The sequence below is a fragment of the Trematomus bernacchii genome, unplaced genomic scaffold (assembly GCF_902827165.1).
Source record: "Trematomus bernacchii unplaced genomic scaffold, fTreBer1.1, whole genome shotgun sequence".
Classification (NCBI taxonomy): domain Eukaryota; kingdom Metazoa; phylum Chordata; class Actinopteri; order Perciformes; family Nototheniidae; genus Trematomus; species Trematomus bernacchii.
In genome coordinates, this window is record NW_022988043.1 from 3,851,297 (window position 1) to 3,878,743 (window position 27,447).

General features: G+C 41.6%; 1 protein-coding gene across 8 annotated transcripts; it reads right to left on the reverse strand.

Moving 5' to 3' along the window:
* On the reverse strand, positions 1–27,303 carry gapvd1 (GTPase activating protein and VPS9 domains 1). Of its 8 annotated transcripts, none has more exons than XM_034117573.1 (28): positions 27,089–27,303; positions 21,812–22,030; positions 20,976–21,243; positions 19,916–20,488; positions 19,740–19,823; positions 19,510–19,644; positions 18,564–18,756; positions 17,877–17,957; positions 16,280–16,434; positions 15,862–15,991; positions 15,460–15,585; positions 15,181–15,354; positions 12,556–12,693; positions 11,230–11,361; positions 10,503–10,622; positions 10,100–10,174; positions 8,975–9,321; positions 8,718–8,805; positions 6,877–6,948; positions 6,295–6,426; positions 6,080–6,206; positions 5,860–5,972; positions 5,222–5,381; positions 4,725–4,912; positions 4,028–4,241; positions 3,498–3,570; positions 3,193–3,390; positions 1–2,896 (listed from the first exon to the last, which is right to left on the reverse strand). In XM_034117573.1, the coding sequence occupies exons 2-28, from the start codon at positions 21,994–21,996 to the stop codon at positions 2,756–2,758; spliced, it is 4,422 nt and encodes a 1,473-aa protein (XP_033973464.1). In that variant the 5' UTR covers positions 21,997–22,030; positions 27,089–27,303; the 3' UTR covers positions 1–2,755. The 8 variants fall into 8 exon arrangements, with proteins under 8 accessions (XP_033973464.1, XP_033973463.1, XP_033973462.1 ...); XM_034117572.1 differs by having other exon boundaries at positions 11,230–11,364; XM_034117571.1 differs by having other exon boundaries at positions 12,544–12,693.
* Positions 27,304–27,447: the final 144 nt, after the last annotated feature.

The following is a 27,447-nucleotide window of genomic DNA, read 5'->3' on the forward strand; positions in this document are numbered from 1 at the left end:
TAAAAAGGAAAAACTTCTGCTTCTTTTATTGTTTTTAAAGAATTACATAATGCATTAATCACAGTAAAGACAAACCGGCTTTCCCCGCATGTCATATTGTGCAAGCTTACAATAAAATGTCAAATTAGATGTAAGATGTAAAACTCTTTTTTTTTCTTCTCTGCTCAGCTTTTCGACTCAATTGACCAGGGAGCAGAGCAGTAACGATTTGACAGACTAACAATTTAGTCGGTTCACTTGACACAACTACCCTGTGGTTTGCATACAATCAGAACTTATATTACAGTTTGATCATTATAGCCTTGTGTAGATTTGTGTAAATGATCTGGTGTTTTAATCAGTACTTGACTGGGGACATCTGCAGCTGCTGTGATCGGCCATCTGAGGAAACACTGAAACATAAGCCAGGGCCAAATAATTTCATCAGATGTGTGCAGTATGTATTCCACATTTAGGTGACATCACATAAACCTAATTAGTATAGATGCAACCTGCAACTTGATTTTCCAGTGCATGGTTTTCTCATCAGATTGATTACAGACTCTGCAAGAAAGTATACTGCAAATGCAAATCTGGTGCTACTGTAGACCAATATATATACAATCACATTTGAGATGTGCCCATTAATGTGGAAAATTGAGATAGTAACACATTTCTGTAGTCACAATATGCTTATGTTAAAGGGCATAAGTATTGATATTTCAATGCACTGCTCCCTGTCAATTTCTCAGGAAAACATCTGTGTTGTGCAAAATAAATCATTGAGTTCTGATATGCAAGTATCACGGACACAAAGAGAAGCTTTGCATCCTCTTGCAGGTTCAATTACTGGCCTGTGGCAGATGTTAATCCTATTAAACTGTATATCATGATACAGTATGTACAGACCAGTCAATTACTTAATGCAAGAGGAGGCAGAGGGTCAACCAATCACACGTTCATCTCACACACACTCACTATATATAAACCACGCTCACATACTACACCAACCACGTTAGCATAAAATGAAAAGAAAAAAGGAAATCAGTAACAAGTCAATAGTGTTGATTATTTGCTCTTCTATCCTACCGTGTATTGTGCTGTCAGTTACCGTGAAAAGTAATGGGTTGTGAAAAAACTATAATACATGTGGCACGTCTGTGCACAAAAATGAAGCAGAGGAATTCAAGAGAGAGATGAGTTTTAGTCATTTCTGGATAATTAAAGACATGCTTGTACTATATTTGGAAAGATACAATGACACTGGGATATCACAGCACGCCAAATTGGGGATAAGAAAAAGAAAATATATAAGTGCACATAAACACGAGTCCCTTTCTTGAACTTATGAGGAGGTAGAGAGCTAATATCCAATAGTTCACTAGTACGCCCATTCGGACACATGTGGCATCTCAGGTATAAGATTGGAAACTAAAACATCTTTGTTTGCTAACAAAGTGTAATTTAAGGGTGATGTGAACGCAACAAGCATCACAGCAGGTAGATCACTTCCCCTCCCTGCCCTTTACTGTTTCACTATTTCTTACCAGTGCAAAAATGACCCAGTACTCCAACGCAGGGCAGTCATAATCAGGCTCATCGGTTTTAACTCTGAGGTAGGACCTAAAATTCCAAAGGGGGATATTTGTTCAAATTCAAGTGCATTAAAGGGACTGAGCCGTGACAATCAGTGAAGCCCGTGCTCCTGCAGAGAGGGCTGGACTAAGGTTTCTCTGTGGAACGCGATTGGCCCGTTGGGGAGGGTGTAGGGTGGGGATAATGCCTATGCTGGGTTAAAAAAAGAAAAATAGTCAAAAATAACTACCTGTACAGAGCGCCCCACATCAAAGGCACAATATTTCCAGAAATGCCACCACTGCTCTGTGCATGAGTTGACCCTGTATTATAATCCCCCAGCAGCCCCGCCTACTCTTTGCTAAGGTGCCTTCCTAACTCAAACAAGTTTATTATAAGTACAACACTTGCCTCAGACATCATGAATGGGCATGATATGCATTTTCACTTTTTCTTTTTTTAAATTAAACAAAAGCATTCAATAGAATTACAGAAATAAATACATTTTTATTTCATATAAATATGTGGGCCCTTATGTCCAAATTATCACCGACACTTGTTTTCTGGGAATAAGATGAAGTAAACAATTCATGAAAAAGCTGCCCTATATGTTTGACACACTTACCTTATGAGTATTATGGTTATTGTGAGGTAATCTCAGTGTTAACGAGTCACTAAATCCCTACAGTAACTCACGCACTGTAAATCCCCACGTTACAACGCATTTAATGAACATTATATTGTAATTTAATTGGAAGCTCTTCCCTCTTACTCGGGGGGGAATTAAAAAAAAATCAGTGATCACATCAAGGAAGTCTGGTCCCTTTATATAGGATTATCTTTTAAGTTGATTTAATGTCATATTGGTAATTATGTATATATAAAATTCCTAATACAGACCCCAAACGTGAAAGATGATTGAAGAGACAAAAAAGAATAATCCAAATCAGGTTAACATCTTGCTAATTCTTCCCCCGACGCCATTTTTTCAGCACAGCTAAAACCTGGATTTGTCCACATACATACAGTAATATATATTTTGTACTCTTTCAACGTCTCTGGCTATGTACAAGCTATACAAATAAAGAGCAGGCTGAGGGCCAGGTTTCATAAGCTGTGCAGAGGGAGCAGTTGGTTGGGAAGTGTCCCAGTCTCCCGGCTCCTTCCCCCGCAGTCTGCCCATACAGGTGGCTGTTCTGCTTCACTTGCGATCATCGATGGTCTTAATGAATTCCAGCGCCGCGGTGAACTGCATCCACCAATAGCACTCCTCCCCACTCAGCCGGCTGGCATAGAAATTATTGATGTACTGAACGGTGGACAGCAGGCAGGGCGGGTTTGCCTGGAGGGGAGGAGATGTAGGGATGGGCCCACATTAGCGGCTGGAAGGAGCTCACGCAACGCCGTGTGGATTACAATCATAAATATGTAAATATGTAAAGAATATCCACACCGGTTAGCAGATAGCAGACTTTATGATGCCTCGGAGTTAAAATGCAGTCATTTGGGAAATACTGTTTCTCATAATTATGCTTAGCCTCTATTTATTTATTTTTAAAAGTCAATAGGAGATTAATATGCAAGTTTTACTGAATGCGTTTTCAACAGATTGTGTGAGAGAAGGAAGATCCGACTCACCCTTATGAGGACAAAGACGAGCACAGGGACAAAGTCATCGGCTCCGGGGACTGAGTCCTCGTTGGCCAGACTGAGGAGGTTCATGATGGTGGAACACATGCGCAGTACACACTGGACTTTGTCTCGAGGCGTCTTGTATGCATTGATGGTCCTGATCTCAGACTGGGCGGAGGGCCAGGGAGCCTCCTTCAGGTACACCTGCAACCAGAGGAGAGAAAAACACATTCAAGACAACTTTAAACAGTATTTTCTTCTTCTATAAAAGGCACGCAACTGATATTAAAACAAATGTGACCATAGGATACCTCTGGGATTTGCAGAGCTTTATGATTGGCCGTCACAACTTTTGTGAGCCGCTGGATATGTTCATGGAAAAGCCTGTGTGAGACAAAACAACTTGTGACATATAGTATGACACGTGCAACATATCAATCTAAATATCTAACAATAGAATTGATCTGGCTCTTTGGTTTTCGACTGATTCTGTGGCTTCAACTCCTTGAAAAATAACATTAAAAGGATAAGGGGATTGTTTAAAATGTTCATGGTTTATAGAATCATACTTATTGTAAAAACTATATTGCTTATGAAACTTAATTTCATTCCATTATAAGGATGTGAAAGGTCCTATTCTGCATTTGTTCACCAGGTGTCAAAAGCACAAATTGTGCACGAGAAACAGAGGACACTTTGCTGAGGGTCTTTCTTTGTTTACCACTAACTGCTGTATCAAAGTCCTTTCACTATTTCAGGTTTAAATCTTAATAAAACAACAAATAAACTGGAACACTGCCTAGTGAGGCTGTGTGGTGCTGGTGTGATTCCAGCTACTCACTGGTCTCTGAGAATATCTCCATCCTGGTTGGGGTAGAAGGCCAATTTGAAGATGCGGTTCATAACGCTGCGCTCGATAGCCATCTGGGCATCCTGCAGCTGGTCCTCGCTCGCGTACTGCCAAATGGCATCACGGGCCATGGCGCCGTACAAGTAGCGCAGAAAATCCTCCACTGATGCGGTCTTGTCATCCGATGCTGTGCACCCCTGGAACGCTGCAGGGGAGAAGAGAAACAACAGATGTAAGAGCAGCACAGGACGGAGCTGCAACCACTGCTGTGCAACTATAGGATTGTTTGAAGTGGATTTAGCTTTGATGTGATGTATTTTTTAGACAAGCATCAAATACTAGGAAATAAATGATGTTTTGTAATACAAAAAATGTAATAAAACACTAAATTGTGTCTGCAAATTTTCAATAATTTCACATTAGCTCACATTAAATTATATTAAAACATGCTTTCCATTAAATCTGTTACTTAAATATTTGGGGATAAACTACCTTCATATTTAAATAATCTTAGGGTACCACCACCTATTTTTTTGTTAAGACTGATAAATCATTGTGAAACACAAATAAGAAACGGCAGAAAATAGGATGGCAGGAAGGTCAGGATTCGCTCTACTCTGTCAGCTGAAGGACGTACAAGTCCATATGGCCATGTTTAGCTACACGGAAGGGGAAAGTGTAGAGATACCTTTAATGAAGTCAAGCATCTTGGACTCCATGTGTTCGAGAAGGAGGCGAACGCAGACTGTGGTGAAGTAGCGGTTAGCCACCTCCTTGTCTCTCAGCACCCTCTGGAGGAGTCTCTCCAGGTGGGCCTGAGAGGTCTGCAGGCCCTGGCGACACCGGGTTAGATACGCTATGTATGGTGCCCGCTTTCTAAAAGGGAAACACACACAAACATTTGTATTTTATTAGTGCCACTGAATTGCTGGCTATATCTCTGTAGTTGCCTTATAGGTCTCCTATCATTCAAAATGCACTTACATGAATATGTGTCCATTTTGAGCAAAACACTTCATAGACATGTTTTTTATATATTTGAGACCTATAATATATGCCTAAAAATAGTATAATAGGAGACCTTTCAACAACATAATGCAGTGAAAAGAGAAATGAGAACAAATTGAAAGACTCATGGGGTGCCATAAGCGAGCGTGCATCGACTCTCCAGGCCTCCACAGTTACCTGTAATCCTCCGCGATGGCAGCCATCAGCTTCCTGCTGGTGCGTGCGTCAAAGCGGCTGACGCAGCGCGTGGTCTCCTGGATCTGGGCCATCTGGTTCTTATCCTGAAGGTTGATGGCCTCTGCGAGCTGGATCTTCAGGAAGCAGACGATCTCATTGTCTGAGCGAGAGGACGGCGGGGAGACAGCATTAGACGACACTGCTCACCGCTCACAAAGAGACGGCTGGCTGCTGTAATCTGATCAACCTGCTGCCGCCACATTGACCATGTGACTGATGGCCCCAAAGATTGAGTTTTATGGTTTGACTGTTGACCATTTCACAGGATGTCACTTGATTCTGCCTGCTATTGTCCCGATGTTAGGGAGGTACCCTGCTGTGAGGAATGCTGGACTATTATTAATCTATGTGACTATATCTAGCATGCTTTATTAATGTTATGTTTTTGAACACTTTCAACCTTGCCCCAAACCTTGAAAGGTTGGTCAGAAGGTGAAGGTGCTGCAGAGTTGGCGTCTTGCTAAGGACACTTTCAGCTGCTTGGACTCTTGCCAACATTAAGGGCTTGTACCCCGCTCCCCATGGAGAGGGTGACCAAGGTACCTTATATCAAGTACAGCTAGAAAAGAACCGCCTACCTTCAGATTCCATGTGGTCAGGCAGCCCGTTTCGTGTGGTCACAGGAAGCATGATGGGCAGAGCCACTGAGTCCGCTGAACACAAAGCCAACCTCAACTTCTTCTTCGCATCACTGGAAGACACATAAAGGTAAATGTAATTAACAGCTATGGTTAAACATATCTGCAAAGAAACCTAGAGTGTTGAGTAATTGCTTTTAGGTTCTGTGTTTTTTCTGACCTGAAAGAGAACTTGGTGTCATGCTGCTGGGCTGTCTGACTGGCTGAGTCTGGGAGGTCGTCTGTGGAAATGTTCTGCAGAGTGTCTTCTCTCGGAGAGTCGTGGACGTTGTCATCACCACAAAGATCTGTTGACACACAAACAGGAAGATTATTCAATGTATCTACTGAAAAGTGTGTATTATCTAGATAGAAGAAAAGAGTGTTCATCCTGACCTCCTGTTCCATCGTAAGAAGCTCCACCTGTGGCGCCATCGCTCGGGCTGATCCTCTTGATGTTCCTGTATTTGTCCAGGATATCTTCAGCTGCTTGCGCCTGAGAGCTCTGTCTGGGCAACAGGTCATCCGCTAAACCCACCAAGAGAAAAGATGTATTTTAATGAAAGCCAACACCCTACGTTTGAGTATTAGTAGGGCAGACTTTGTAAGCTTTTTCCCTCTTATCCTTCGAATAGTTGTGTTTTTTTAGGTAGTGTGGGATGGGCATTTATAAGAAAGCTTAGAATAAAAATGTACAGATTGGATTAGAAGTACAGATAGGTATTTAGGCTGTATACATGTGGATATGGGGGTAAATATAAATGTGTGTATATGTGATACACCTGTATATGAGGATATGTAAACATAGATACTCCTGGAAATGAAGTTGGAGTTACAGCACAAATGTTCTTCAGATACATGTACATTTAAAATAATCTAGATAAGGGTTTTAGAAATATTGAAAATCCAAATAAACTATGAATGTATCCATATTTTGTCCCCAATCAGTAGTGTAATTAAAAGAAAAGCAGGACAGACCTTGTGGGACGCGCTCTGGGGGCACGTCGTCCTTCTCCTGCTTGTCCCTTTTCCGAAAGGCAGCTATCGGAGCTGTGGAGGAGAGACGTGATTAGTGGACCGACACCGCTCTCCCTACTGCGGGGTAACAAGCAGATAATGACTGATTCGCCTGCTGACAGCCACATTGGTATTTTGTCATGGTTTGTATTGAGACAAAAAAATCTCAATGTATTATGTATGGTATCATACATTGCCAAAAGTCAATGGTATAACTTTATTCAGAGTAAAGCAAAATAATATTGGAATGGAGAATTAAACCATTGGTGTATATCAGAATATCACAAAGGTCCCCTTTAAGTCATTATTAGGGATGGGTACCAAAACCCAGTATTAAAAGGGTATATCTTTAAATTATTTAAAGACAGTTGTATTGATAAACTTTCACGTTACCGGCTCTTTAATCTGTACTCCATGTTTTGGTGTAATTTAATTTGCAGCATCTCCTTTCGGGGGCTGAGACCCTTCTACTATGCATATTACTTTAGGTACAATAAAACGTTCTGCAAATGTTTAGAAATGAAAAAGAACCAATAAGAGCATTGATAAGAGTTGTAATATCGATACAATCCTAACAATACCCATCCCTACTTATTATAAAAAAAGTCCAGTCGATGCAGATTTACAGGTCAACTCACTGATGCTTATCCTATGAACACAAAGGTGTGAACAGGACACACAAAGATGACACAGGGTCTAAAACTCAATGACACACACGGGAAACATTGGGTGGAATATCTACATCGATATTCTGCATTCTCATTATAGAAAAATGGTAACATACTGTAACAAAAATGACAAAGGGGTGATTAAACAGATGAATAAATGAGGAGTGTGGGCGTTTGAACTCAGGCTACAACCATGTCACATCACAGCTCTACAGCTCTAAAGGCAACATCTACAAAGCAGCATGGGCGCGCAGCCGCTGGCTCCAGCAGGAAAGCTAGCTCAATGACGACAGCGTGAAGCGTTACCTGGGACATCACTCTCAGCCGTCCAATACAGCACTGTGAGGAACACAACAGACAGGGTTGGCCTTTCACACACGCGCTGCCGCTCTGCCGGACAACTGACTGTGCGTCACCATGCAGAGCAACAGGACAAAAAACAAATGGACTCTACAGACGTTTGGATGGAGATTGGTGGTTTTAGCTTTACGGCTCTTTACTTTTTCCTTGTGCCCACAGTCCTCCATTTTATGAATATCAATGTAATGTTTACTTAAGAAACATCATTATCTCAAAGAGTAATAAGCAGTCATTCTGTGTGGGCACAGCTCATTATTTCCCAGACAGATGTATGAGAGCTGGTTGTAGAGTAGAACTGCAACAAGAGATGCGTCATCTATCAGTGCTGATGACAGAAAGGTCTATCTAATGACCATTAGCCGCTGGCTGACAGCACTGCTGGGAGGGCTACAGCCATACAATCTACACCGCTAAAGCTCCTCTGATGACTGATTAGCTTTGAAAAGTCTATATAAATCTGCAGCCAGTGAGACGTGCAAGAAAAAGGACTGGACACGTCTCTGAGGTAACTTCAAACAACAAGAAACATGATTTTCCAACTGGAGCATCAGCGATGGAGTGGACAACATGGAACATCATTCTCTTTCTCACATTATAAATTGGATTTCGCTCTGCTCTTTAAAATGTGATATTTTCTGTTGGTTGTGATTAAGAGTACTTTTTTTCCACAACTAACAAACAAAGCTGCAATCAAACAGATCACTTTTAGATGTGTAAAGTTCATTTCTCTGTTTAGAAAAAGAGGGAATGTTTAAAATCACTAAGTTTCCTTACCTTTGGGAATGGCTGACACAAAACGTTTCTTCCACCATGGCCTGTTGCGGTCCGACTTCTCGTCGTCGCTGTCTTTACGGTCGTCAACCTTTGGATATATATTACAAAGACACACTTAGATACCAGCAGTTATATTATTATAAATAACAATCCCTAAAAGAGAAACTAATGGATTCTTTTAAAACTGTTCCTCAGCAGCATTAGTAAAAACGCAACTCTCTCTGTCTAATGCTAAGAGTGCCGCTGTAGCTCCTTACCTCCCCTTTCAGGGAGTCCTTGCTGGGGGACGAGGACGGTCCTAAGGCGAAGGCCCCGGCAGGGTCGCGCTCTTCAACCGCAACCCGCCGGTTAAGGCCGGGGTCGCTTGTGGGCCGGCGGCCTGGGCACACGATGTCAGAGCTGCGGCTACGTACCAGCCTGTCGGGGAAGGAGTGCCGCTGCTTGGTGTGATCCAGCTCGACCTGGGCCAGGCAGTGGGGCGTGAAGAGAGAGTGGCGCGTCTCCGGCCCCAGGGCACTGGCTTCAGGGATGGGAGGGTCGGGGGGAGGGTGAGGGGGCCTGGCGTAGTGCACTTTGGGCCTCACTATTGTTCCAGTGGTGGAGCCTGAGGCGATAAAAAGAAAAAGAAAAGGGTTAGAAAATTAGAAAAACATGATAATAATAACATCCCTGTGCACTTTGACAATATCTATTATCTTTAGTCTTCAACCACCAGGTCATGGCACAGGCTCAACAAAGACTTCCCTAAGTAGAGGGTGTTAATCAGTTTTTTAAGCCTTAAATATATTAACAAAATGTAGGCTTACTGAGAGGAAGAGCTGTTCTCACTTGTTTCTAGAGTGGCTAAACATAAAAAGCAGTGGGGAAAAAATCACCTCAAAAGTGGGAGAGAGGGCTACAGAGAGATGTTAGTGGGAGATGAGCCCTAGGTATAGGTAGGCCACCTGTTCCAAGGGTAGACTCTCTCTCTCCTGAAAAGCTTCCAATGGCAGCCTGGTGCCATGAGCACAGTGGGACAAGGGGACAGTGCCAAAGAGCCTGGGGTGAGGTCTCTCAACCTGTCATCCCTTCACCTTGCCACAGACACAAAGACCATTCCTCTCTCACACAATATCCACCTGCACTGCACACACAATGCACAGGAAGAGAGTCTGCGAAGAATCATTTTGGATAATAGATAGCCCAAATGAAATGACGTTTAATTTGCTCGTATAATAAGACCAGTAATTGGAGTAAGACACGTGAGAGGGGCACAGGCTCTATTTTGGTTAATTCCACGAAAGCTCAAGCTGTTCTGCGAGCCCTCGACATTAGGGTCGGGACTTAATGATACTAATTTCTAAATCTGATTGGCTGAAGAGCATCCTGGGAGTGCAAATTACCGTCAGCGGAGGAGAGGGGATCGAACATGGCCAGTAAGGAATCGGCCTGTGAGGGTGGAGATGTCGGATGTGCTCCTGTGAAAACACAAGAGGATATGAGACAATTTAGAGCGTTTACTGAATCAAGCACTGACACACAAAAGCGTATTCCTGTTATTAACAAATAAATACATTTTTAACGTCAAGTTAAAAAGACAATAGGCAAGGGACTTCCCAGCCTGGCTTACAAGGGATGTACACTAACTTAATGCAACAATTAGGGTTGCTGAGAACTGAAAGAGTGATTAGAGTTGGTGGCAGCTGTGGAAGGACAGGGATTGATTGCTCTGGCTGATGCTGTTGCGACCAGATAGACACTGGATGATGGCTTAGCTAGCGTAGCGGGGATGTGACACTCTCCTACCGTGGCCTGACTCCTCCCCATCTGGACTGGTCACAGAGTCCTTCCCTCCGAAGTCTGAGCTGCACTCTGACCGCAGGTCCTCGATCTTGTTGGGGATGTCTTCTGAGGTTGCACTGACGCCTGCAGGAGGAGAAAACAACAAAAACAGTTGTATTGACATTCAGGACAACAGAAACTCACCCTCTACAGTAAAATACCTGTCACAAAACAGAACCAATGTTTCTCAAACAAAAGAAGACATTTGTCTCTTGACTATACTGTATGCTCTCTCTCAGATGGGAGACCACTGGGAGCCGTAAATTGGTAGCGTAAGCTCCCATGGGTTAGGGGGAGGACGCGGATAAGAGTGATCATCAGGTGCAGACTATCCATCGGCGGGATCCCGAGGGATGTTTTCCTGTGAGCTGAGCCACGCACATCACTGCTGGCTTCTTAATCTAGGATACTACCTCATGCATGTCAACATAGCATGTCCACCTGAGCTAACTGAAAAGACAACCAGCAAAAACCTGTGTCATACGGAAAATAAATCCCACTGACCCCATTGTACTGCTTAACACACTGCCAGCAACATGACCGCTGTACACAGCCTCAAGAGGGTGAGGAACATGCCATTTATTTAAAGAGAGTTTTGGATCAAAAGGAAAGTGTTAGCTTAAGAGAGAGACAACCTATACAGACAAAGAAGAAGGGGCGAAATAGGGAAGAGAATAGGTTAAATGAATACCTGAGACAACACTGAGGCCTGGTGTGCTGGGCCTCGAGCTGACCTCTCTGACCTCCGTGTCATCGGAGGTACTGCCGACCCCTGAGCAGCTCTCCAGCTCCTGCAGACGCTCCTCCTGTTTCAGGTCGGGAGCTTCTGGAAATTTACCAAAAAGGATAGAAATATAAATACTTTAAAAATCATATCTTTAGAAAAGGAGGAATCTGATACAATAGTGTGTACATTTCTCATTTCATACAACTCATAATCCAGTGTACTCGTGTCTGTTTGCAATAGATGATGGTCAATCTTTTCTCTCCACCCCCCCTCTGTTACGATCATTGGGAAACCAAGTGTGCACATATGTATGAAATCAAACAAAGCATACATTATCATGTCTTATAACTGCCAAACCAAACCATAAAGCTAGTACGGCCAATTCTTTGGCTACCCAACGGAGCTGTTGGTTCGAACCCAGAGGCTCCATACTAACAGCGGTACTCATTTGCATGCTCGTTAGTAATAATGTGTTGGTGAAGTGCTCTTCAGAGTCTAGTTTTCTGCTGCCTAGCCATGAAACAAGCGTTCTACTCCAAGAGAGCCTCCGATCGTGCTATTACAGAGCAGAACAGGAGCAGCAAACGGAACAAAAAGCAATCAAGACACTCATGCATGTCATTTCTGCACGGCACATATTGAAATGCTGTACTACTTCAATTAACATAAGCCCAGGCTTTTCAAAGAAACACTTAACGCTGTTAATAAAGCACTCTACTGATTTCACAAAACACTGGTTTTCAAAAGGGGAAGTTAAGCACATAATTTTTCATTAATAAAATGTTTAGACTATCTTCAATTTGCAGAACAGACAAAGAGAGTATAATTCATGAGTTTGTTTATGAATGTGGATTGACAACTGATGTAGACTGATGCCCTGTGTGTCATAACAGTACACTATGTAAACACCAGCCTCAGAGAAAAGCGATGTTAAGTCTAGTCGTATAAAAAACTGACGTAAACTGAAGGAGGACAGCTGCTGTCCTTTTGCTTCCCTCCCGCTGCTCCACCACAGGTGCAAACACACCTGGTGGTCCCTCTAAGGAAACCCTGTTCTGCCTTTTACTGGCACACGCAGATCTGCCCTGAAAGACAGGCTAGTGCACACAAATATGATGACAGATGCACACACATTTTTGGTATGGATGGCTGTGAAGCCACACCTGGTGTCCCAACCCCCACTATATCCAACAAACATAAATATGCATGCATCCAGAAGAGGGAGTGGACGGATCAACACAATAACCAAAGCAAACAGTAGAAAAGAAAAGAACGAACCTGGATCCCTACCTGAGTCACTGGGGAGGACCTCCACGCTCCAGGCCTCGCTGGTGGTCTCTGAGATGGTGGAGCCATAGGGGTCCAGCAGCACTGATCCGGAGCCAGGGAGACACAGCAGGCTGCCGAGCATGTTCTCTGCAGCGGCCCCTGAGAGCACAGAGAGGGAGAGAGACAAAGAGTTAACCTCCTTCATCTAAATGAACCAGCTTTTATTTGTCTGGAAAACAAGAGGTCACCTGCATCGTTACAAAGTCATCTTTAAGTCACCTTATCGTACTCTAGCAAGCCTCTGTGTGTTGTTATAGCACTGGTGTTGATTCATATTCTGTAATTAGTTCTAATAAATTATTCAGATTTTAATGTGAACTTGAAATTGCCAATACACAAATGATGCCAATAAAATAGTTTAGGTTAAAAATGATGTTTTTCTTATGAATTGTCTATTCAAACTTCTATTTTTGTAATAAAACGAATTTCAACTATGTAAATATAGAAAAAGGTGGCAAATCCTCACAAATTAAAACTGGGGGTAGCAAATGTTTGGCATGTTTTCCTGATGAATGACTGACATGACTAAGGTTTTCCCCTAAAATAATATATCTTCCTTTAGTCCACGTATTTAGGGGGTGATTGTGATCCCTTAGTACTGACTGTATTGCTTTTTTCGTTATATTTTAATTAAACCCGTTCCATCGTATTTAAAATATGCCTAGAGGTCTCAGTTTTCCAAAAACACAGTGAAATGGCCAGAGATAATTATAAACAGTAGAAAAAGCCCCTCTGAATAGTGAGTGGATGGGGCTTCAGTGACAGTGAGCTCTGCATACAGACACACAGAGAGTTGGAGGTCACGTGCATTGCATGCTGGGACCCACAGGCACATACACCACTGTGCCAAAGGTCAGAGGTTAATGGTAATATCTCACCCTGCCTCGGCCTCCAGGGCCATGACTTTGAGCTGTTGATTTTGCCTAGCATTACTCACAACCAAATTACCGCTTCGCCCACCCCCCCCCTCACCCCACAAAGTCCTCAGCACGGAGTCCCTCCATCTCCATTTGGAAAGCCGAGGCTTAACAAGGCGGAAGAATGTGGAGGAGCTAGCAGGTGTGAGTGGGAGTCACTGGCCAAGGCTCAAGACCAAAGAGTCGACCTGTGGTAGCCGCGCCCCCTGGAATGTCTCGCTTCCACATCATGGCACACACACGCCATGAGCACGCATGCATGCCAGCAGCCAGGCAACAGTGTGTGCTGATGTTGGCGGGGGTAGGGCTCTCATTGGCGGTGGGAGAGCTCTACCCCGCTGTCCGTGTTTACAGTCTTCAAGGTAGGGGCGCAGAGTACTTGTCTTTCAGGTGGATGATTAAATGAGTGGCACAACAAGAAGTGAAACAATTAGAATTTCTGCCTCATTATCATGGTAATCTTATCAGTGGGATAATGAGGTATTAATGGATATTTAATGTGCATCTCATAACCCAATCCCTTGGAGAAAACACATAAGGAAATCGCTGTAAATTCACTTAATGATGGAAAAGTCCCCGAACGCCATATTCGGAAGAATGAAAAATGGAGGATGCAAATGAGAAGGAACCAAGGTCAATAAGACTGCAGGGACAGAGTGAATGTCAGAGAGACAGAAGGAAAGCGAGATGGGCAGGGGGAAGGCTGCAAGGAAAAAGAGGCTGAGGCAAGGAGGCAGGAAAATAAATGTAAAGACTCAAATATTCTGTATACGGCTAGATTTACATTAGCTAGACTTCGGATTTGTACAACCTGTGCCTAACAGTCATAGTCGTGGCTCAAAATAGTGCAGAGGTTAAATCTGCCCTCCAATATATACTGAAGAATTTTTTTATTTGATATAAATCATCATATTATGATAATGCATGTATTTACTAGATTAGACACCGTCACGGTGATGATGCAAGCTATCTTCAGGATATACTTGTAGAAATCATCTTGTTTTGCCCCTTGAGTCCAATTTCTATTTGAATGCCTCCAATTCATTACTGCAGTTTACAAGATTGGAAGATAATTGCATAATCAGTAACATCTAAAAGTCAGTGGCAGTAGAAGGAAACAGACAATGGGTATACAATTGGCAGTTTTTGCTTGAACCTTCATTATTATTATTCAAGTAATAGATTATGCAGTTTTTTTTGTTCTATTGAAAATCATAAAAACTGAGCAACTAAGCATTGTTTAAATATAAGATTTGGCAGTGAATTGTCAGAGCCCTGACACTGAATTTGGAATATCAATGGACCAATTTCATAAAAACTCTGTAATAAACCATTTGCACAAAAACAACTAGAAACTAAGGCATATTTAGTTCATTTAAGCTGTACTTGAATGTTGTAATGGAAATCAAATAACTTTTTATCACAATAACAGATATGAGCAGTTCCGTATTTGTGTTTCTTTATAGAACCTATGCTGCACTGAAAATCTGCTATTTCCTCTACATACCACAAGGTGAGGACATTTCCCTTAATCTACTTAATGAAAAGTCAGGTAAGATTCCCATTCATCTCATACAATGTGCAATGATCTCACAGGCTGTGTAGATTGATCAATTTGCCTTCTTACGCAGGGAGTGAATATGGGGAAGTACAGAAAGCCATGCCCCACCTGCTATTTCCTGCAGCCGATCTTCATCCATGTTGGGGTCAAAGTCGCTGCCGAGCACATCGGTGCTCCAGGTTTCGCTGACCGTCTCAGAGATGTCCCGATCATCGGTGAGACCCATCATGTCTCTGATCTCAAACTTGCGCAGTTTGTCATCCAGGTTGTCTTGAGTGGTGGCTGAAGGAGACACAAAGGATGTTAGACAGGGCACATTACAATCTTTCAGCATTCTTGTTTTTCTTTCTTTCTTTTGTTTAGCAGTATAAAAATACACACGCATACCCTGTTCATGCTCTAGAAGCTGTAGCGCCTCCACCCCGTTGCTCCCTGATGGTCCGGCTCCCAGTTCAGAGACAGACTCTCCCTCCAGGTCCAGAGAGGACACAGAGTTAGATCTGTTAGATGGACCTGAGGGGGAAATAATAAATACAAATGTCACTAACTAATCAGTCATATTTGAGTGTGAAATGGAGTTGCATCATAGTCTTTCTCTTGTTGGTTTGTTCATTTGTTTGTTGTGTCCATATAACAGTGACAAAAACATCAGGTGGGACGATAATCACAATAATGTGCTTCCACAAACCAAAAACACTACTTTCAAGTTCTCTGATATCACTCATAAACATAGCAGCAATATGTTTTTGTCATGTTTGAGCTCCATGTATCATCAGACTGCAGACTGACCCTCTGAGATGCCTTCCAGGTTGTCACTGCAGAGGGAAAAGCGCAGAGTTTTGTCTGGTTTACCATGCAGCTTGGTATCATCAGCATGGCCGTCCCCCTGGGCCCCATCAGCCATCTGCAGGTTCAAAACCTAGAGAGCGGTGGAGAGAGAGAAAGAGCATACATTACAAAAATATCACTTATTTTTGGTTGCTATCTCGCCTTGCCATGAGTCATTCTTCGTAGAGCTTTGTTTCTCATTCAAAGACAGCAGGAAACACTTGAATCAGGGAGGTACTTATACATGAGATACAAGGTTCTTATCAAATTCATGACACCGACTCTAAGAAGTCTTTCAGCGACAGAAAAAGATATGACATTGAATTTATCACATCATAATCTCTCCTGTAAATGAGTACATTAATTCAAGTCACATTACCTCATTCTCTGACATCATCCCAGGGACCGACTGAGGACCATTTCCAAGTGAAATCACCAGCACATCCTCTGGCATCAGCTCCTGCAGGGACTCCTGGGAGCTGGCCTCTGCCTCCCCCTCCTGGGCTATGTTGGTACGGCTGCGGCTGCGAGCAGCTGCTGGGTCGAGAGAATGAAACCACTGTTATTATCCGAGGGCACTCAATAACAACATATATCGTTATGTTTTTATGAAAATTAAAAGATGCAGCCTTAAGCGTGAAACTATAAAACCAAGACCCATCTGTTATGTCACACCAATATGTAGCATGTCAAAGAAAGTGAGCTGAATGTCTTTTTTGGTTTCACAAATATTGTCATATTTACCGTTTTTATGATCAAATTACACGGTGCACTGGTGTGACATTAAAGACAAGTCTATATCTCATATTTAGATGTTAGTGCATAATAAACGCTAAGCTTTATTTTAGGAGGAAGATTACTTTGTTAAGTATGAAAATAGTTTTTCCAGTTTTTATGGTTACACACTGTAAACAGATACAGACAAAAGCGCATGATTTGCTTGATGACGCTATTCATGCCATATTATTTAAACATTTGGTATGTCCCAAACTGAAACCCACTGACCTGCTTTCAAAATGTTTCTGGGGTAAAAATGGAAGCGCTAACATAATGAAACACTTAAGCAGCACATGATACTCATACCACTCTAAAGACCAGTCTAAGATATTTCAGCCGCATGTGGCTGTAGCACACGGAATTGAAAACTTAGCTCGATCCAGTGGATTCATTTTTTTTTTTTAAAGTTAAAGTAAAAGGTACTTTACAAGTCTACTGAGGTTCTGGATTCACATGGGATGTCTGGTTCTCACATCTCCAATCATCTCAAGAGAATTATATAACAGGCAATCAAGGCATTTTACCACATGACACTTAACCTGGATTGTGTTTCATTCTGGATGAAAGTGTTATTTTTCTGAACCATGCTTCCATCAAAGCATGAACAAGGAATTAAGTATTTGAAGAAAATTAACAGGATGTGGTTACATCCTAAATCCTCCAATAACAACACATTATCTCAAGTTTCAAATAGCTAAGAGGTCTTGGAACACTCCCAATTCATTTACAAACAAGAAGAGCCAATATACTGCTTGTAAAGCCACGATAAATTGATTTGCCTTTACTTTCTCAGAAATAAGTGGATGCTATAGTGCCGTTTAGAACTCAACCACAACACATCAGAGCACTACTCTCTTTTATTCTGATCACAACTCAGGCACAGACTAGAAACAGGAAAGGTGGACTATATACATTTTCCCCTGACTCTACCTGGTAATGAAAAGCCATATTCAGCTGAATGAGGAAGCAAAAAGGGGGAAAACTTTATAACAAAAACAAGTGACAAAAACATTTTAGGTGTAATAAAGATCCAACGCACAGAGCAGGGTAAAGCAAGCAGGGTGGTAGCAAATGGACAACAACAGTGCTAGGTAACAGTGGCGAAGCAGTGAGATGACGGTGCAGTTAGCGACTTGGTAAAACAACAGCTTCATGGGTTAAGTTCTCTCCTGCTCTAACACGACCGACATGCTACCCACCAAAAGGGGTAACTAATGGAATGTGAGCAGACAAAGTGGTGGTTGTGGGGTCCCAGGATGTTATAGCGGCTAAGTGTTGTCCTGGTCAATGGCAGCACAGGGGGAAAGGAGAAGGACAAAGGTAGGGCGTTGGAGAAAGAATACAGAGTACATCTCAGAATCTTTAAAGTATTTCAAGTATCAAGTCAAGATTGTGTGTATAAATGTCATTTCAGAGTAGCGTGTACAAGTGGTTCATTTCTAATTAAGGGGGTGTTGCTACAACATCATTTGTCTTGAGAATGCTAATGAAGGTAGTCTATGCATCTTTTCCATCCATTCCAATTAAAATGAGTCCATTTATATTTGGTAATTTAATTGGTTGTCATTTCTGTAATTGAGCCTCAATCCAGGCCATGCTAATTATCTTTATAACAAGCTGAGAAGAAGCTCATTAGCTTCTTATAAAACACAGGCCTTTCACTAGTCATCACCACTCAATTCTACTTGTTTATTTTGCTTCCCATTAGGTAAAATATAACAGTTCTATCTTTTGGTTCTTGTTTCCAATTGTGATATTCCTTAAAAAAGGAAAATGTCCTTTGGATCCTCACATCAGGAAACAAGAGGTTCCAACATTTAGCACAATAACATATCTATTTTTAAACGTGGCAAGGAGAAAGAGGCTCAGAGGCCATGAGGAGGTACCTATGGGGAGCCTGTTCTTCTTGTTGGCAGGAGTGGTAGCGGGGGAGAGCTGGGGGGTGTTGGAGGGAGTGAGCTCCAGACTGTTGCTCTTCACAGCTCGGGACTGGGGCACATTGGCTACCAGAGTCTCCAGAGCCATGTGCTCCTCCTCCCGAAGGTGGTCCCCTGCCATCACATTCCGTACAAAGTCCACCTATGCAGGACATGAGAAACATTTTTGGAATTCAACAGGTTTTTCTAGGAAGGGTGTGAGATGACAAGTTTGCACTTGCCAAAGTATGCCTAAACTTTAACTGTTGCTGGCCCAACATGTAGAATTACACATGGCTTTATTAGAGTTCACTGATGAAAGGTGTTTCACAATGAAGGGAGAAATATATAATCAATGGAAAAGACACAAATGTCTTTCATTTTCAAATGAACAAAATGGCTCTTGAGCTACCATAAGTCTTGACATAAACATTACATAGTAATGTATCAATACATATGCACGTTGAGGTCACACTAGAGTCATAAGGTAAATTAATTCAAATGACACATTTCTGCGTTGTTTGCGACTGACTCATCTGCAATTCACAAAGACTATCTAGCCTATTTTTATGTATGTGTGGGTTGCTTTGACAAATGACTTGGAACAGATTGCAACAGTGTAGTTAAGCTTTCGCATAACGTCATTTGCATTCCAGTAAAAATGACTCATCCTAAATTGTCATGTGTGAATTGCTAAGAATTTACTTGTAAAAACCTAAAAAATAAAGTAGTGTGACCATAGGTCAAGGTAAGCAATGATAAAGCATATGCCAAACGCAGAGAAGCTGCAATGGTAATTTATGGGGGGAAAACAGTTAGTGTTCTACCCTGTAGCTGTTGACAACACAAAATAAATCAAACTATCAAACGGTATGCTAATGTCACATTTGGATATCAATTTCTTTTAAAAGCCTACCAGCACAAGCAGCTGATTATGTGTAATATAGACCGCAGTCCTACTGAGGCCTTCTAGGAGGTTCATTGAGGACATGGGTGGGGTCTCGACTGCTCTTCCTCCAAGGACCACATCCAGAAAAGCAGCCACACAACTCTGGAGACAGAGACATAAAAGTATGAATTAGTACAAGGAGAAAATTATGTTGTGCTTAGGTTCAATTTAACTAAACTTCACAATGGGTCTTGTACCTTATCAAATTTGGCCAAACTGCTTTTCCGCCTTGGGTCTGCATCATTATCAGTCATGGCCAACTGCTGCAAAAGCTGACCCACCTGTGTAACAAATGACATGCAAAATGAATCAATACTGTATAAGGATTACCAAATGTATGATATGTGTATTGGTTGCATGCTTTGCCACAAACCTGCATTAGATTGAAGCGAGCTACTTCATTGATGGGGGCGTCTGAGATGATTCCATACTGCTCCGGGTTGACTATAGCTGGGCAGATGAAGCAGGTCAGCAGCAGGTCGGTGCACATGGTGCGCACCTCGCCCACCTCCAGACGCTCCACACAGGACAAAGTCTTGTACATCTGCGACACAATCCAGCGCAGGCTGTGGGGAAAGCAGTAGGTGTTCTGCTTTAAGTAACCGATAAACTTGTTGACCAGAGCTACTAGCTTAGCTTCGTTGGCCTCCACCGCTGACTGCACCCTTTGTTTGTAGCCCTCGGAGCCCTTCTCTCCGAAGCGCTCCTGCTGGGCAGGGGTGAGGCGCTCCGTCACCTTGGCTGGGTCGGTCTCCAGGTGGTCTTCATCTTCCACCAGCAGCTGCATAATGGGTTCATGTAGGGTGGCGGTGAGGAAGAGTTTGGCGGAGTACAGGCCCTCGGTGAAGAGCTTGAAAAGGATGCTGAAGGCACAGGTTCCCCGTCGCAGCAAACGGCGAGGGTTGTCACTTTCCTTCAGCTCAAACTCCACCAGGTAACGCAACACCTGGGAGATGGCAAGAAAAGAAAGTTGCATCAGATAAAAAACATGTAATCTTACAGAAAGGCTATTATTGTTTGTCCAATATGTAAAGAGCCATCCACACCCAGAACGTTATCTATAATAATAACTATAAATAGTCAGCTTACACTGTCAAAAACAATAATTAATATTGTTGCACAATAAGGAAATGTTATGTTAACTGAAATGTCAAATATTTCCAAAGACCATTTTACTCATCTACATTCCTGCGTGGAACAACACCTTTGTATTCAGGTGGGTTTTGATTGGCTGTCAGTGTTACTATCGTAAATGGCTCTGAAAGTAATCCCAACAATATCCATCACCACTGACATCCTCAATATAGTTTGAATTGACTCTGCTATCCACCTGAGTTAGAATTGAAAGAAAAAAATAAAGGTATCAAGTAATCATTATCTATGGTTCTTGGTGTGGACAACCCCTAACACTAAAGACAGTTGAGGCTACTGACCTGTAGCAGGTAGCTCTCATCCTCCTGCATAATACAGTTGCCATAAAGTGAGGTGAAGACTGTATGGGTGACACACTGGTTGTGCTCCTGGTTCAGCCTCTCCCCGGCCACCAGACAGGAAGCCACCAGTCTGGGGTTTTCCCTCAACCGGGCCAAGAACTCTCCATAGATGTTCTCTTGGAAGCCCAGAGTCTTGTAGCCATCAACAAACTGTGTGTCTTCCAGCATTTTGGCATGTTGGCAGCATTCCGCTGGAGAGGCCTCCGCACTGTAAAAAAAAAAAGTGGTGTCATTATTAATATACAATGTAAATAATCTCTTGTACGAACAACTATATAATAATACTGTAATTTCTCTCCACTATGAAAACCGGATCTCACCCCACCTACAGACAGGATGGGTCCAAAAGAGTTTATGCTAGCTTCTGTGGTGAAAGACGACATATCCTCCAACCTAGTTCTGACTGACATCTATCCACCTTGCATGTGGACAAGCATGAACAAGTATTATATCACATGCTCAACAGGGATGCTCTTGCACTGCAGGCTGAAACTGACAACTGATCTAAACGGTAGTGACAGGGCCAAGTGAACACAAGAACACCACACAGTATCAAACATGTTCTTGTTCAGTTTTTTTCACATTTGCCACATCCTCAAATTTGAAACATGTTTTAGCATTGGAAATGTTTCAGTTTCATTATTTGCTGACAACCTACTGCATAATATTATCTGCCATTTATTCAAAATTGCTTTCCGTTACCAAAATAAAATGAGAAAGCACAGGCATGCATAACAGGAAAATATCACTTCAGTAAATAGGAACACAGGTCTGACCTTGTGAGAATGAGGCGATCGAGGTTGATCCTCTGCTGCTTGGCGATCCATGCAGTCCGGTACAGCCTCTCGGCGGTCTTCAGCACGTCACTGTTGAGCCTCTGGATCAGCTGCTTCTCCGACGCCACATACAGCCGCTCCTGCTTCAGGTGGTGGGCCAGAGTGTGGATGTCTGGCTTCACCATCTTCACCAGGTCACACAGGCAGAGAGGTAAATCACTGGAACACAAAAAACAGGTAAATCAGGTTAATATGTGAAATGGAAAAAACTTAGTCACATTAGCAGGAAAAGAAAGTGTTGACAGTCAGGTGTGGTAAATAGGAAAACCTTTATTTGTCATGGATAGTACAGCATGTGCACACAGTTGTATTAAGTCCATTGTGGCTCTGGAGATGCTTTGTCAAGTTTGAAAAATAACCCCAAATAATGTCATTAGGGATATCTTAGCAGGTGAATTGGAACTACAAATGTATGAAAAAGAGGCTGTGTTTTGAGTTGAAACAGTATACAAGCAATGGATTAGTCAATTCTCAAAATGGTATTATAACCATTTTGAAAGTGGATTCTTATTCAAGTCATTTTTCATAGAAAGACACCAAGCAATCTCTGGTTCTGGCTTGTTCAATGAAAGGATTTATTGTTTCTCTCTGTTTTCTATCATTGTTGATTGGGTTTGGAATCGTTAGCCAGACATTTACATTGATAAACATTTAAGAAGTGATAGGAAAAATCATGATAACACATCTGCTGCTTCAGACCATCATTTTTTATCTTTCTCCTTAAAGCCCTCCAATGTAAGTAAATCACAACAATTCTGAAGTATTCCTTTAAGATTCAATACAGTGTACTCCCAGAATGTTTTTCAAAAGACACGTCAATCAAAGAGTAAAAACAGCATTTTTCCTGTCAGCTTAACAGCATGTCAATGTTGTAACGATGTAGCCTTAAACTTGTAACAACGCTGTGGGACTGTCTAGTATGTGTACTTGCCTGATAGAAATACCCAAGAAAGTAAGGATTCGGAAATTGTGGTTGAAATGTACTATTGAAATTATAAAATGTGCTAACAGTATCAATATTCATTAGTAGAGTAAAGCTGCATTTGAAAGTAACTACATGATGCTTGGGTCATTCAAGGGAAGTGGTCATTTGCATTCCATGTGCTTCACACGGTGCCTCAATGACAACAACAAAAGCACGCTTTTCACAAGCTTCAGGAGACGCTACATAGCACATTATGCAAATCACTTTTCATTTTCCAGATATACACAGCCAAGACATACAAACCAAGCAGAGTGCATGAAATCTGAATGATTTCTTGGTGCATCCTTTGCACAAAAGCCTTTTTGTGGCTGTATGCAAACATAGCAAACTCAGATTTAACTGTGGAGTTATGGCTCTGGGAGGACAATGAGACTAGACTGGAGAAAACTGCCTGAGAGTGGGAATGACTGCAAGGCAGTGTGTCCACAAGCTAACAGACAACCACGACGTTAGATATGATGTGTCTGACAAATCAAATTGGTTATGCGGATTTAAACGCATAATAATAGGCTCCACATTGAACTCCCTTGGCAAACCAAGAATAAACAGTGTTGTGATAACCGATCTCTAATGACTGTGATAGTGTCATAATTTTTGTCAAAAACAGGTCAAGTTAAAAATCTATTTTAGTTGAAAATCTCTCTTTTACGCATTCCGAATGTTTGTTTTTATGATTTGTAAAAAATGCATATTCTTTGCAGGGTACAGCTGCGTCCTGGGTGCATTTGACGAAATATAAGTTATTTATCAGTAAAAAATACAAACATTAGCTATTTAAAAAATGGTAGATTCATAATTTCAAATCATTAATATTATAAATGGAATTATTTTTGCTTTGCCTTTGAAGGTACATTTTCCTCATGAAAAGGTCATGAGGATAACATGAGTGGGGTGCTAACTGGGTGTGAAACTAATGTTTATTTGCATTATTGAGTAATCTGCATTTATTTTTCCTATTTAATCAACTGATATTTTGTCTCTAAAATGTCAGAAATATGTGAAGAATAACCATCACAATTTACAAATGTCCAAGCTCTTCAAGCTGCTTTTGGATCAAAAAAGCAGTCCAAAAGACACCACAAAAGGGAGCTGCACTTAAGGAGACCCCTTTTCGGGGGGAAATGAATCGATCTGGGGGGATCTTATAAAAGGCTAATAAAACAGATACATTTTGTCTTAGATTTATTTTGCTTTCATTTTAGAGGTGAATGAATTGACAGGTAACTGGCTACTGAGAACACTCAGGGTGCACTTCCACATACACTCTCATGTTTCTTAAACAAGCACATTCCTCACATACTTGGAAGGAAGTGAAAAACAAGTAGGCTATTAAGTGGCTAGTAGAGAGGTTAACTGACATTTGTCGTGTCCTCCTGTGTCCATCAGCTCCAACACAAAAAACTGCATAAAGCCACCTGGTGAGTCAGTCATGGAGAGCACTGAGGAACTCTAAAGCAGAAGAGAAACCAAACAGTGTGAGGCATAATCTGCAACCTTCGTAGTTGTGTGAGTAGTTGGCAGAAGAGCCACTGAATAACAAAAAAGGACCAATGGTTCACCCATAACATCGGTGTAAGCACTATAATCACAACGACAAGGTATCATAAGAGACAGGTCAAAGACAACACAGAGGATTTCAAATGCAACGGGCAAGTCTCACTCCAAGTTATGTAGTGACACGGTTTAAAAGTTGGATATTGTTTTTGAAAATGCATAGATCAAAACAGCACTCCTTAAAGTAAATATCCTAGCACCGTAAAGGTGTTTGGAACACAGCCCACTCTTTCCACACACCCACAGACCGACAAACGGAACAAAGTGCTTTTTATAGCTGTTCAAAGGATTTCACTTTCTACAAAAAAGGTATTCATGTTTCTGAGCCAACATCCTCTTCACACTTCCCTTTCCGATAATGTCTTACATTGCTCAGCAAGGAGACCAAGTACATGAGGTTTGAGAGTGAACTTTCTCCCCACTCGGGCTGGCTATTGAACCCTGACTACCGATTGAAATCGGAGTGTAAACTTCTTCCGACCCCTTTTCGGACGTGTAATGAGCTAAAGCTTTGTTGTTTATTGATATCAGACAATGATACTACAGATTATTCAATTATTAATTAAATGTTTCGTTTTGTTATTGCATTCATTTGTATAGTACTGTATCATGTCTGTATCACCTTTTGTTTCATTTGTATTTTCTTTGGTTTTACACGCTCGAAAAAAATAAATAAACTAAACTAAACTAAATCCATACTGTTAAAAATACTGTCAAGCATTGAAAGCTAGCTTTGAGCATTTTGATCTTACTACCACCCAGATGTATCCTGCCAGTCTGTGGGCTTAATAAGCAACATAATAGCCACAAAGCTCACTTCTCTAACTTTAAGGCCACCACTCCCCAAAAGGAATGTTTGATAATGCCCTCCAGTTTGGGCACAACAAGCTCTGTTTGTGGCAAAAACTGAAAAAAAACATAATGCAGAGTCGTGCTAAATCTATGTTTCTACAACAAACACAGTAGAGAGGGCAGATAAGACCGATTCTCGTGACTCCTCGATAATCCGTAGAGAAAACAGTATTTAAGCTGGACTTCCTGATTAAACTACGTTGTTTGTCATTGTTATCAGCTTGGGTATAGTTAATCACAGGGAATAACATGCAAGCTTTATGGATAACAGTATGTACCATTAAGATGGGTCACTGTAGGCAGTTCGATCATCGGCTGGAGTTTAATGTTACGACTTGTACTGCAGACTCAGGTATCATGGAACTTAACACAGTTTACCTGAGGTGCTGTCATTTTATCTGCTGTCTTGAGGGCAAATTCCTACTCTTAGAGGTCTTTGATTGCACCAGTTGATGAGGAGCACCAGAATTAACTATTAGGTTGGCTCTGAGAAAGGAAATGGGTATTTTTGCTTAAGACATTCAATATGAAAAAGGGACTAATATGGCTTCAAATTATGAAAACAGTGTGTAGTATGAAGACAAACATTTTACCCAAACCAAAATATTTATGATTTCACAGCAGCTGTCATGAAAGAGTGAAGCAAACAGCGGAAAATGCATATTGTGCGAAATGTATATTTGTATATATATATAAATATACATGTCGGGCTTTAATATTGTGTATCCAGACATACAATGAACCTATTCTGATCAATTATGAGAAATCCAGTTAGCAAGCAAAAAGAGTGTGAACCAGGCAATATGTTCTCATCAAACAGAAGAAAGAAGAGAAGAAGAAATTCCTGTTGACCAAGCCTCACTCCAGGATTAAGACTTAATCATACAACAAAGTGAGTGACACTAACTTGTGAGGAAATTATGTAAAGGCATGATTTGCTTCGTAATGTGGCATGGGAAAAAAATGTAGTGCTTTTGTGATGGGCAGTAATTCAGGACCAGTTTTCAGAACCCAGCAAATATTTACCCTTTTAACTTAATAAAATAACATATATTTGTCTATGACTTATTACTACGGTTATATTGGACAGATGGGAAGGCAATTACCTCTATGCTACTAAGAGCAAAAATATCCCAAATTGGGATCCATAAAGTACTATCTTATCTTATCGTTAATATCCAGTGTTTAAACATTAATGATGTTAAATGGCAGTATGCTGCTATTGCCCAAGGCCTTACAAGCCTTAACGTTACAAATAGTGTTTCAGTGGTTATGTTTTTAGGCTAACAACTTTAGCTAAACATTACCCTCACACACTCAGTATGAGGGTGGGAACATTGACACAATAAGCTGAAACATTTGTATGTGCTAATATGCTAGTGTATAGTGTCCTTGATTTGCTGGTATTGTCGTTAACAGATATTTAACAGAACAAATCAAAATGGTTAGTTTAAGTTCAGGTCTGTGACTGCTAGGTTACCTCAGCTTTGATTACCACCAGACGATCTGGGAATCGTATCAAATAAAACACGTAGTTAACGTTAGGTCAGCTAAATGCTATGACGGAAACTAACAAAACCCAGCTGTTAGCTTCGTTGGCAATTGTGTCTGCAGGGATTTGTGAACAGACAGCAAACTGGTGTTCTGGCTAACTGTAACAGCAGCCTGCTAACGTAAACCTAGTTAAACACGGCTAACGCTTGCTAGTAAACTAGGGTAAGCTAACGTTAAGCTAGTTAGCTACGTTAGCTTAGCTTTAGGCTGCAAGCTCCTGAGTGATCAAATATGATCAATAAAAACATGCCAACTTAAATTCAGCAACTTACCAAACGTTATACGCGTGTTCTGGTTGTCCACTTTTTACCTAAACACAGCCGATCATCAGATTTCTCGGATCAGACGAGCTGTTTGCTGGCGGTTAGCCGTCTCACCCTGGCTTCTGCAGGAGCGAACAGTGCTGTCATTTGCTGTCATCACGAGGAGACCTGCGCAACCCGCATGCGCAAAGGCCTGTTAACGGAAGCTTTACCTACCAACAGAAAACATTCGTAAAAACATACATGCCTAACCCACACACAGGGGTGTAAAGTAACTAACTACATTTACTCAAGTACTGTACTTAATGTACAATTTTGGGGTTCTTGTAGCTCCCTTTCTCTAGAACTATCTTCCTGTTTTTATCAGA